This window comes from Entelurus aequoreus, linkage group LG09, assembly GCF_033978785.1.
Source record: "Entelurus aequoreus isolate RoL-2023_Sb linkage group LG09, RoL_Eaeq_v1.1, whole genome shotgun sequence".
Taxonomy (NCBI): domain Eukaryota; kingdom Metazoa; phylum Chordata; class Actinopteri; order Syngnathiformes; family Syngnathidae; genus Entelurus; species Entelurus aequoreus.
Window position 1 is genome coordinate 12,335,407 of NC_084739.1, and position 13,966 is coordinate 12,349,372.

Below are 13,966 nucleotides of genomic sequence, written 5' to 3' on the forward strand. Positions count from 1 at the left end.
ACTATATATATATATATATATATATATATATATATATATATATATATATATATATATATATATATATATATATATATATATATATATATATATATATATATATATATATATATATATATATATATATATGTATGTGTGGGAAAAAAAATCACAAGACTACTTCATCTCTACAGGCCTGTTTCATGAGGGGTTCCCTCAATCAAAATCTCCTGATGATTGAGGGAACCCCTCATGAAACAGGCCTGTAGAGATGAAGTAGACTTGTGATTTTTTTTTGATTTTTTTTTTCCCACACATACATATATTGTGCTCTACCACGGTATTGAGCACTATTTTTTTTGGATAATCTAATTAAGACATATATATATATATATATATATATATATATATATATATATATATATATATATATATATATATATATATATATATATATATATATATATATATATATATATATATGTATATATATATATATATATATATATATATATATATATATATATACACATATATCCATCCATCCATTTTCTACTGCTTGTCCCTTTCGGGTTTGCGGGGTCGCTGGAGCCTATATACATATATAGATGTTATTTATATACATATATAGATGTTATATATATATATATATATATATATATATATATATATATATATATATATATATATATATATATATATATATATATACATATACATATATTTATATATACATATGTTTCTTAACTAAACAGTCCTTCAAATTTAAGTGCAAATGATGACACAGCTTTGCCACTTTAGTCATAATTTTTGCACTTAACATATATATATATATATATATATATATATATATATATATATATATATATATATATATATATATATATATATATATATATGTTTCTTAACTAAACTGTCATTAAAATTTAAGTGCAAATTATAACACAGCTTTGCCATTTAGGTCATAATTTTTGCACTTCAGAAACTTCTCTATGACTTTAGCGCTCCAGACTTCTTCTGCTTGTTTGATACTGTCATTACTGCCACAAGTGGTGGAAAAGTGTATTACAACTGAGTACCGCTGCGGCCCATCGAACCACAGCTGAGAAACAGATATTTTTTGGTGGCCCCCTAGAAGGCGCTCGCGGAAACTCTGACTTAAAGGACCTGACGTTGCCATTATTACTGATGAATAGTGGAAATTGTTAATTATTTTTTAAATCCCCGGCCCCTAAATTTTTGTCTATTCCCAATTTATACATCACCTCTCTGATACTATGTCATATAGTAAGATGTTGTGCTCCTGTATTAAAGCAACAGTCAGTAATAAGTGTGTTTTAGCTTTTAAACGATGCTTGATATTAACATGGTGTGTAAAAAACACTCAACATGTCTAATTTCTTTGCTTTGTTTTGCAATTCATACTTTATTCCACAATGTAACCCCTGCCCCACACACACACACAAATACACACACACACACACACTCTTCGGGGTACAAAAATTTGATACAAGATACACATTAAAAATATATCTTAAATATAAAAGAGACAAAAATGATACGTATAAACAATATATTGAAAGCGTGAATGATTGGATTAGTGCTGTTATTTGTTGGGATTTTGTTCTGGCGCTCTCCCTAAGGCACAATTGGCTGCTGAACACATTAAAGCAAGTCAAATAAAAGTTTAGAAGATGTTAGTAGTTACACTCTGACAAACAAACAGAGAGGGTGGGCTGATATTTGCACTAATGAATCCGCGTTGGGGCCGCGGCGCTGTAATTACCGCCATCACGCAACGCCGGCAATGGTGCCAGTGTGACTCCTTCACCGTGAGGCCCAAAAGGCGGTCTTGTTCCAGAACAGGTTGTGTTACCAAAGTCCAAATTTCCTGTGCGTGCTTCTCCGGGTTGGCTGTTATTGGCTCGCCCGGCCGGCCTATTAAGAGTGCATCAGTGAAATGTGCTAAAAACAGCTCCACCACATTAAAAGCACCTTTTTGAGGCCACTCTTACCCACCTAACACACACACACACACACACACACACACACACACACACACACACACACACACACACACACACACACACACACACACACACACATACACACACACACACACACACACACACACACAGAAGTTTTCTGGGAAATTGTTGCTCATGAGCACAACGGTACACAAATGATGATGATGATGATAACTCTTTTGACAATTGTCATCACAAGTTTTCATCTGAAAGTAGCCTCAATGCTTTGCTTGCATTGGCAACAAAATAGACACGGATGATTAGCGACATAAAATAATGATTCCGTTAAATTTGATCCACTTTGAATAAGATGTTTAAGCAGTTTAGCACATAAAATGTACAGTAATTCTATTTAACATGAACATATAGTTTATATACGTCCATTATTAATGGAATTGAGCAAACTGTTAAATGTTTAGGAAAGATCGGACGCTTTGAGATGGCAAAGAAGTTTTGAACGCGGTGTAAACAGACAAAGTCAAATCCAGATCCGATACTGATATGAAATAGGAAAGCAATTCCAATTGAATCTACTTACACTACTGTATGTCTATATCAATTCTAATTGGAAGTGAGCAAAATCTTAGTGACTTGCGAAGGATCGGAAGCTTTAATATCAAACCTAGTTTAATCCGGATTGGATCCTAGTTACACTTTTTATAATCAGAATGCAACACTTCACATTTTAGGAGTATATCCCTCTGTCAATTCTAAAAAGACTTGAAACTAAGTTGCAATGCAGTCTTGAACGCTATGTAAACAAGCTAAATAAAATCCAGATCTAAATAATTATTCCGTTAAATTTGATCCACTTTGAATAAGATCACCGGTAGATGTTTAAGCAGTCTAGCGCATAAAATGTACAGTAATTCTATTTAACATGAACATATAGTTTATCTACGTCCATTATTAATGGAATTAAGCAAACTGTTAAATGTTTAGGAAAGATCGGACGCTTTGAGATGGCAAAGAAGTTTTGAACGCGGTGTAAACAGACAAAGTCAAATCCGGATCCAATCCTGATATGAAATAGGAAAGCAATTCAAATGGAATCTACTTACACTACTGTATGTCTATATCAATTAGTATTGGAAGTGAGCAAAATCTTAGTGCCTTGTGAAGGATCAGAAGCTTTAATATCAAACCAGGTTTAATCCGGATTGGATCCTAGTTACACTTTTTATAATCAGAATGCGACACTTCACATTTTAGGAGCGTATCCCTCTGTCAATTCTAAAAAGATTTGAAACTAAGTTGCAATGCAGTCTTGAACGCTATGTAAACAAACTAAAGTAAATCCAGATCTAATCCTGGTGGCAAATTAAAAAGCAATTCAAATTTACTCTATTTACATTACTGTATATATGTATCAATTCTTAGTGGAATTGGGCAGAATTTTAGAGATTTATGGAGGATCCAAAACTTTAATTCTAAACCAGGTTTAATCTGGATTGGATCCTTGTTACACTTTTTATAATCAGAATGTAACACATTGTAGGTGCGTATTCCTCTGTCAATTCTAAAAAGACTTGAAACTAATTGTAGATAGCAATGCAGTCCTGAACACTATGTAAACAAACTAAACCAAATCCAGATCCAATCTGGTGGCAAATTACAAAGCAATTTAAATTCAATCTACTTACACTACTGTATATCGATTACAATTCTTATTGGAAGTGAGCAAAATCTTAGTGATTTATGAAGGATCAGAAGCTTCAATATCAAACCAGGTTTAATCCGGATTAGATCCTAGTTACACTTTTTATAATCAGAATGCAACACTTCACATTTTAGGAGCGCATCCCTCTGTCAATTCTAAAAAGACTTGAAATTAAGTTGCAATGCAGTCTTGAACGCTATGTAAACAAACTAAATTAAATCCAGATCTAAATAATTATTCCGTTAAATTTGATCCACTTTGAATAAGATCACCGGTAGATGTTTAAGCAGTCTAGCGCATAGAATGTACAGTAATTCTATTTAACATGAACATATAGTTTACCTACGTCCATTATTAATGGAATTGAGCAAACTGTTAAATGTTTAGGAAAGATCGGACGCTTTGAGATGGCAAAGAAGTCTTGAATGCGGTGTAAACAGACAAAGTCAAATCCGGATCCGATCCTGATATGAAATAGGAAAGCAATTCCAATTGAATCTAATTACACTACTGTATGTCTATATCAATTCTTATTGGAAGTGAGCAAAATCTTAGTGACTTGTGAAGGATCGGAAGCTTTAATATCAAACCAGGTTTAATCCGGATTGGATCCTAGTTACACTTTTTATAATCAGAATGCGACACTTCACATTTTAGGTGCGTATCCCTCTGTCAATTCTAAAAAGACTTGAAACTAAGTTGCAATGCCGTCTTGAACGCTATGTAAACAAGCTAAATAAAATCCAGATCTAAATAATTATTCCGTTAAATTTGATCCACTTTGAATAAGATCACCGGTAGATGTTTAAGCAGTCTAGCGCATAAAATGTACAGTAATTCTATTTAACATGAACATATAGTTTATCTACGTCCATTTTTAATGGAATTGAGCAAACTGTTAAATGTTTAGGAATGATCGGACGCTTTGAGATGGCAAAGAAGTCTTGAACGCGGTGTAAACAGACAAAGTCAAATCCGGATCCAATCCTGATATGAAATAGGAAAGCAATTCAAATGGAATCTGCTTACACTACTGTATGTCTATATAAATTAGTATTGGAAGTGAGCAAAATCTTAGTGCCTTGTGAAGGATCAGAAGCTTTAATATCAAACCAGGTTTAATCCGGATTGGATCCTAGTTACACTTTTTATAATCAGAATGCGACACTTCACATTTTAGGTGCGTATCCCTCTGTCAATTCTAAAAAGACTTGAAACTAAGTTGCAATGCAGTCTTGAACGCTATGTAAACAAGCTAAATAAAATCCAGATCTAAATAATTATTCCGTTAAATTTGATCCACTTTGAATAAGATCACCGGTAGATGTTTAAGCAGTCTAGCGCATAAAATGTACAGTAATTCTATTTAACATGAACATATAGTTTATCTACGTCCATTATTAATGGAATTGAGCAAACTGTTAAATGTTTAGGAAAGATCGGACGCTTTGAGATGGCAAAGCAGTCTTGAACGCGGTGTAAACAGACAAAGTCAAATCCAGATCCGATACTGATATGAAATAGGAAAGCAATTCCAATTGAATCTACTTACACTACTGTATGTCTATATCAATTCTTATTGGAAGTGAGCAAAATCTTAGTGACTTGCGAAGGATTGGAAGCTTTAATATCAAACCAGGTTTAATCCGGATTGGATCCTAGTTACACTTTTTATAATCAGAATGCAACACTTCACATTTTAGGTGCGTATCCCTCTGTCAATTGTAAAAAAACTTGAAACTAAGTTGCAATGCAGTCTTGAACGCTATGTAAACAAGCTAAATAAAATCCAGATCTAAATAATTATTCCGTTAAATTTGATCCACTTTGAATAAGATCACCGGTAGATGTTTAAGCAGTCTAGCGCATAAAATGTACAGTAATTCTATTTAACATGAACATATAGTTTATCTACGTCCATTATTAATGGAATTGAGCAAACTGTTAAATGTTTAGGAAAGATCGGACGCTTTGAGATGGCAAAGAAGTCTTGAACGCGGTGTAAACAGACAAAGTCAAATCCGGATCCAATCCTGATATGAAATAGGAAAGCAATTCAAATGGAATCTACTTACACTACTGTATGTCTATATCAATTAGTATTGGAAGTGAGCAAAATCTTAGTGCCTTGTGAAGGATCAGAAGCTTTAATATCAAACCAGGTTTAATCCGGATTGGATCCTAGTTACACTTTTTATAATCAGAATGCAACACTTCACATTTTAGGAGCGTATCCCTCTGTCAATTCTAAAAAGACTTGAAACTAAGTTGCAATGCAGTCTTGAACGCTATGTAAACAAACTAAATTAAATCCAGATCTAATCCTGGTTGCAAATTAAAAAGCAATTCAAATTTACTCTATTTACATTACTGTATATATGTATCAATTCTTAGTGGAATTGGGCAGAATTTTAGAGATTTATGGAGGATCCAAAACTTTAATTCTAAACCAGGTTTAATCTGGATTGGATCCTTGTTACACTTTTTATATTTAGAATGTAACATTTTGTAGGTGCGTATTCCTCTGTCAATTCTAAAAACACTTGAAACTAATTGTAGATAGCAATGCAGTCTTGAACACTATGTAAACAAACTAAACCAAATCCAGATCCAATCTGGTGGCAAATTAGAAAGCAATTTAAATTCAATCTACTTACACTACTGTATATCGATTAAAATTCTTATTGGAAGTGAGCAAAATCTTAGTGATTTATGAAGGATCAGAAGCTTTAATATCAAACCAGGTTTAATCCGGATTGGATCCTAGTTACACTTTTTATCATCAGAATGCAACACTTCACATTTTAGGTGCATATCCCTCTGTCAATTCTAAAAAGACTTGAAACTAAGTTGCAATGCAGTCTTGAACGCTATGTAAACAAGCTATATCAAATTCAGATCTAAATAATTATTTCGTTAAATTTGATCCACTTTGAATAAGATTACCGGTAGATGTTTAAGCAGTCTAGCGCATAAAATGTACAGTAATTCTATTTAACATGAACATATAGTTTATCTACGTCCATTATTAATGGAATTGAGCAAACTGTTAAATGTTTAGGAAAGATCGGACGCTTTGAGATGGCAAAGCAGTCTTGAACGCGGTGTAAACAGACAAAGTCAAATCCAGGTCCAATCCTGGTGGCAAATATGAAAGCATTTCAATTTGAATCTACTTAAACTACTGTTTATCTATATAAATTCTTATTGGAAGTGAGCAAAATTTTAGAGATCAGAAGCTTTAATATTAAACCAGGTTTGATCCGGATTGGATCCTTGTTACACTTTTTATAATCATAATGTAACACCTCACTTCACATTTTAAGTGCGTTTCCCTTTGTCAATTCTAAAAAGACTTGAAACTAAGTTTAGATGGCAATGCAGTCTTGCACGCTATGTAAACAAACTAAATCAAATCCAGATCCAATCCTGGAGGCAAATTAGAAAGCAATTTAAATGAAATCTACTTACACTACTGTATATCGATTACAATTCTTATTGGAAGTGAGCAAAATCTTAGAGACATGTGAAGGATCAGAAGCTTTAATATCAAACCAGGTTTCATCCGGATTGGATCCTAGTTACACTTTTTATAATCAGAATGCAACACTTCACATTTAAGTTGCGTATCCCTCTGTCAATTCTAAAAATACTTGAAACTAAGTTGCAATGCAGTCTTGAACGCTATGTAAACAAACTAAATCAAATCCAGATCTAATCCTGGTTGCAAATTAAAAAGCAATTCAAATTTTCTCTATTTACATTACTGTATATATGTATTAATTCTTAGTGGAATTGGGCACAATTTTAGAGATTTATGGAAGATCCAAAACTTTAATTCAAAACCAGGTTTAATCTGGATTGGATCCTTGTTACACTTTTTATAATTAGAATGCAACACTTCACTTCAATTTTAGGTGCGTATCCCTCTTTCAATTCTAAAAAGACTTGAAACTAATTGTAGATGGGAATGCAGTCTTGAACGCTATGTAAACAAACTAAACCAAATCCAGATCCAATCCTGGTGGCAAATTAGAAATCTACACCTACACTTACACTACTGTATATCAATTACAATTCTTATTGGAAGTGAGCAAAATCTTAGAGACTTGTGAAGAATCAGAAGCTTTAATATAAACCAGGTTTAATCTGGATTGGATCCTTGTTACACTTTTTATAAACACAATGCAAATTTTCACTTCACATTTTAGGTGCGTATCCCTCTGTCAATTCTAAAAAGACTTGAAACTAAATTGCAATGCAGTCTTGAACGCTATGTAAACAAACTAAATCAAATCCAAATCTAATCCTGGTGGCAAATTAAAAAGCAATTCAAATTTACTCTACTTACATTACTGTATATCGATATCAATTCTTATTGGAAGTGAGCAAAATCTTAGAGATTTATGAAGGATCAGAAGCTTTAACAGGTATAATCCGGATTGGATCCTAGTTACACTTTTTATAATTACAATGTAACACTTCACTTCACATTTTAGGTGCGTATCCCTCTGTCAGTTCTAACATTTCGATGGCAATGCAGTCTTGAACGCTATGTAAACAAACTAAATCAAATCCAGATCTAATCTTGGGGGCAAATAAGAAAGCAATTCAAATTGAATCTACTTACACTGCTGTATATCGATGTCAATTCTAATTGGAAGTGACCAAAATTTTAGAGAATTACGAAGTATCAGAAGCACTTAATATTAAATCAGGTTTAATCCGGATTGGATCCTAGTTAAAAAAAATTATAATCAGAATGCAACACTGATTCTGTTTGCACTTTTCAAAGTCATTTTCATTCGCAATGGAAATGATCACTTAACATATTTAGATGCTTTTCTCTGTGGCTTCTCAGGGCAAAAGTTTTCATATCAAACCCGGTTGAATCTGGATCTGATCCGATTAGCACATTCGTACTTGCAGTCCAAACGTTTGGACACACCTTCTCATTCAATGCGTTTTCTTTATTTTCATGACTGTTTACATTGTAGATTGTCCCTGAAGGCATCACAACAATGCATGAACACATGTGGAGTTATGTACTTAACAAAAAAAAGGTGAAATAACTGAAAACATGTTTTATATTCTATACATCCATCCATCCATTTTCTACCGCTTGTCCCTTTCGGGGTCGCGGGGGTTGCTAGAGCCGATCCCAGCTGCACACAGGCGGAAGGCGGGGTACACCCTGGACAAGTCGCCACCTCATCCCAGGGCCAACAGAGATAGACAGACAACATTCACACTCACATTCACACACTAGGGACCATTTTTAATATTTAAAATATTGTATCATTTTTATCACCACAACAATAATAAATTAAATACTTTTTGTAAAACCAACCTAAATGAGAACGACAATAATTAAAAACAGATTTATTTTGCAAGCTATTTTCAGTAAACTCTATAATTTTTTTTTTTTTTTTTTATCAGCACAATAATAACAAATTAAATAATTTTTGAAAACCCACCTGAATAATAATATCAGTATCATTTAAAAAACATATTTAATTTACAGGACATTTTCAGTAAATTGTACATTTTTATACTTTATTATCTAAATTTTCTTATCACCACAACGATAAAAAATTAAATATTTTTTGGAAAACCTACCTTAATAATTATTTCAAAAATGCATTTAATGTACAAGATAACCCTACATTTGTATACTTTATTATCTAAAATGTGTAAATATTTTGTATCACCACAACAGTAAAAAAATTAAATATTTAGTTTCTTCAAAATAGCCACCCTTTGCTCTGATTACTTTTTCGCACACTCTTAGCATTCTCTCGATGAGCTTCAAGAGGTAGTCACCTGACATGGTTTTCACTTCACAGGTGTGCTTGGCGCTCATCGAGAGAATGCCAAGAGTGTGCAAAGCAGTAATCAGAACAAAGGGTGGCTATTTTGAAGAAACTATAATACAAAACAGCTATTTCACCTTTTTTGTTGCTGTTTTTGATGCCTTCAGTGACAATCTACAATGTAAATAGTCATGAAAATAAAGAAAAGGCATTGAATGAGGAGAAGGTGTGTCCAATCTTTTGGCCTGTACTGTATGTTTCCGTAATTTGAACAAAATTCTCGACTCTGAAGTCGTTTTTTTTCTTGTAAAAATGGTTAAGCGCTCTCTTTCGACTTCACCCGAATCATCATCATCGTCATCATCATCGTCATCATGCAGAAAAAGAGGAGCTCACTGTAAGTGTTGTGCCGCCGACAGCCTCTCCCATTATAAGCGCTATAATGTAGCCTAAAGGAAACGTACAGTACGCTAGGCGGAAACAGACATTGGCTGCGCTACTCTCGCCGTCGTCGCCGCGGCGCTCAGAAGGCGTACGCCCCGACGATGACGGTGAGCCTGAGCAGGGAGCTGGAGCGATAATTCATGGTCAGGTGCTGCGTGATCATCTCCAAGTCCACCACGTACTCCCGGGGGCCTGGCAGAGGCTTGGTGAGCACCAGCATGGCGCTCACGTTGCTGGAACGCTGCGAGGAAATACCAGCGGTTAGCACAAACACACATTTTTACAATGGAGTTCAGGGTGCGCATCGTGCATTTAACCATATAAAACTTGATGGAGGTATTTGGATACTTTCTAGATGACTTTCGCTATTGTTTATTTACGAGTTAGCATGCATAAAAAAGTGCCAATAAAAGAAACATAAGTGTTCTTGTCTTATATAGGGGTTGTTAATGATTCCCCTTTAAATCATAATGAGTTTGACACCACTGTGGTAGAAGGATGTTGCCAAAAACCAAGAAGTTGGTCAACCTTGACAGCCAGCCAGCGAGAAAGACACGAAAAGACGCTCGTTTGCGCCCAACTTTTTCATCTAATTTGGAAGCTATAAACATCCCATCAGTCTGCATCCCAATGAGAGCAGACATTGTACAGTATGTGATTTCTTTTTTTTATGTCGGTTGTCTCTCATGAAGTCAGCAGTAAGTACGTTTGTAGTAATCAGTGTTGTTCTTGAAGGAACAAGCGGATGTTGTGATGCATCTGTGAAACCAACGCGCCGCCATATGCTTAAAATGAGCAAAATATTAAATATTATTATGAATGTGTCTGTATACTTACATGCATACTTATAGCATGTATATAAAACACAATAGCAGAAATCAAGGTAACATTACTACAAACTTAACCAATAAGAACATAGTAGATTTAAGCATAAAATAAATTACAACAAACAACAAATGTAGAAACACACATTTTTACAATGGAGTTCAGGGTGCGCATCGTGCATTTAACCATATAAAACTTGATGGCGGTTTTTGTATACTCTCTAGAGTGCCTTCCATTGGCTCCATTGATTGATGACTTTTGCTATTGTTTATTTACGAGTTAGAATGCATAAAACAGTGCATAAAAAAGAAGTCTTACTTATTATTATGAATGTGCCTGTATACTTACATGTATGCTTATAGCATGCATATAAAATGTATATAAAACACCATAGCCGAAATCAAGGTAACACTACTACAAACTTAACCCATAAAAACATAATAGATTTAAGCATAAAATAAAATAGAACAAACAACAAATGTAAAAAAACCCAAATTTTTACAATGGAGTTCAGGGTGCGCATCGTACATTTAACCATATAAAAGGTTTTTGGATACTTTCTGGAGTGCCTTCCATTGGCTCCGCTCCATTGATTGATGACTTTTGCTATTGTTTATTTACGAGTTAGAATGCATAAAACAGTGCATAAAAAAATTAATAAATGTGTTCTTGTCTTACAGAGGGTTTGTTAATGATTCCCCTTTAAATCAAAATGAGTTTGACACCACTGTGGTATAAGGATGCTGCCAAAAACCAATAAATTGGTCAACTTTGACAGTCAGCCAGCGAGAAAGACACGAAAAGACGCTCACCCATTAGCACCTAACATTTTAATCTAATTCGGAAGATATAAACATCCCATCAGTCGGCATCCCAGTGAGAGCAGACATTGTACAGTAAGTGATTTCTTTTTTTTTATGTCGGTTGTCTCTCATGAAGTCTGCAGTAAGTAGTAATCAGTTTTGTTCTTGATGCATCTGTGAAACCAATGCGCCGCCAAATGCTTAAAATGAGCAAAATATTAAATATTATTATGAATGTGTCTGTATACTTACATGTATACTTATAGCATGCATATAAAATGTATATAAAAATGTATATAAAACACCGCAGCCAAAATCAAGGTAAAATTACTACAAACTTAACCAATAAGAACATAGTAGATTTAAGCACAAAATAAAATAGAACAAATAACAAATGTAAAAAAACACATTTTTACAATGGAGTTCAGGGTGCGCATCGTGCATTTAACCATATAAAACTTGATGGAGGTTTTTTTATACTTTCTAGAGTGCCTTCCATTGGCTCCATTTATTGATGACTTTTGCTATTGTTTATTTACGAGTTAGAATGCATAAAACAGCGCATAAAAAAGAAACATATGTGTTCTTGTCTTACTTATTATTATGAATGTGCCTGTATACTTACATGTATACTTATAGCATATATATAAAATGTATACAACAATGTACATAAAACACAATAGCAGAAATCTAGGTAACATTACTACACACTTAAGCAATAAGAACATAGTAGATTTAATCATAAAATAAATTACAACAAACAACAAATGTAGAAACACACATTTTTACAATGGAGTTCAGGGTGCGCATCGTGCATTTAACCATATAAAACTTGATGGAGGTTTTTGTATACTTTCTAGAGCAGTGGTTCTCAACCTTTTTTCAGTGATGTACCCCCTGTGAACATTTTTTTAATTCAAGTACCCCCTAATCAGAGCAAAACATTTTTGGTTGAAAAAAAGAGATAAAGAAGTAAAATACAGCACTATGTCATCAGTTTCTGATTTATTAAATTGTATAACAGTGCAAAATATTGCTCATTTGTTGTGGTCTTTCTTGAACTATTTGGAAAAAAAGATATAAAAATAACTAAAAAGTTGTTGAAAAATAAACAAGTGATTCAATTATATATAAAGATTTCTACACATACAAGTAATCATCAACTTAAAGTTCCTTCTTTGGGGATTGTAATAGAGATCCATCTGGATTCATGAACTTAATTCTAGACATTTCTTCACATAAAAATAAATCTTTAACATCAATATTCATGGAACATGTCCACAAAATATCTAGCTGTCAACACTGAATATTGCATTGTTGCATTTCTTTTCACAGTTCTTTTTGACAGACATTTAAAAAAAATCTCACGTACCCCTTGGCATACCTTCAAGTACCCCCAGGGGTACGCGTACCCCCATTTGAGAACCACTGTTCTAGAGTGCCTTCCATTGGCTCCATTGATTGATGACTTTTGCTATTGTTTATTTACGAGTTAGAATGCATAAAACAGTGCATAAAAATGTAACATATGTGTTCTTGTCTTACTTATTATTATGAATGTGCCTGTATTCTTACATGTATACTTATAGCATGCATATAAAATGTATATAAAACACCATAGCCGAAATCAAGGTAACACTACTACAAACTTAACCAATAAAAACATAATAGATTTAAGCATAAAATAAAATAGAACAAACAACAAATGTAAAAAAAACCTAATTTTTACAATGGAGTTCAGGGTGCGCATCGTGCATTTAACCATATAAAACTTGATGGAGGTTTTTGTATACTTTCTTGCTAATGTTTATTTACGAGTTAGAATGCATAAAAAAGTGCAAAAAAAGGAAACATAATTGTTCTTGTCTTACATAGGGGTTGTTAATGATTCCCCTTTAAATCATAATGGCCAACACATGCCATTTTTCAGTGTGCCACGGCCCTCGACGGAAAAAGTCTGGGTTGGGTATTTCTTATTTTCACGACATCAAGACCAAAACCAGTTTTCTTGTGCTTTTTTTGTACAAAAAAACGCTCTTACCCGCAGAAAGAAGTCTCCTGCCTCGTTCCCAGCTTTGATCCGGAAGGTGTTGTGGGTGTTGGCGTAGATATTGGTGGCTTGAATCTGGAAGATGTCAGCAGGCACGGGGCGCTCCGCCTGGATGCTCATGTACTTGTAGACGATGGACGGCGGGAGACTGTGGCACTCCGTCTGGGAGCGGCAGACGCAGCGGCTGCAAACGCACGACAACCACGCGACTCTGTTACAACAGCTGCGCTAAACAAATAATTGGTGTTTTGCAGAGGTGGGTAGCAACACGCTACATTTACTCCGTTACATCTACTTGAGTAACTTTTGGGATAAATTGTACTTCTAAGAGTAGTTTTAATGCAACATACTTTTACTTTTACTTG

The 13,966-nt window shown here is 34.0% G+C and overlaps 1 protein-coding gene across 2 annotated transcripts in view; it reads right to left on the reverse strand.

Moving 5' to 3' along the window:
* Window positions 1-1,395: 1,395 nt before the first annotated feature.
* The window catches only part of efemp1 (EGF containing fibulin extracellular matrix protein 1), a 132,821-nt gene continuing 120,250 nt past the window's right edge, over window positions 1,396-13,966 (reverse strand). For both annotated transcript variants that reach the window (XM_062058071.1, XM_062058072.1), the window contains exons 10-11: window positions 13,593-13,785; window positions 1,396-10,164 (exon numbers count right to left, since the gene is read on the reverse strand). In XM_062058071.1, coding sequence (XP_061914055.1) covers window positions 10,003-10,164; window positions 13,593-13,785 — 355 coding nt within the window. In that variant the 3' untranslated portion in view covers window positions 1,396-10,002. The remainder of the gene's footprint in view (window positions 10,165-13,592; window positions 13,786-13,966) is intronic.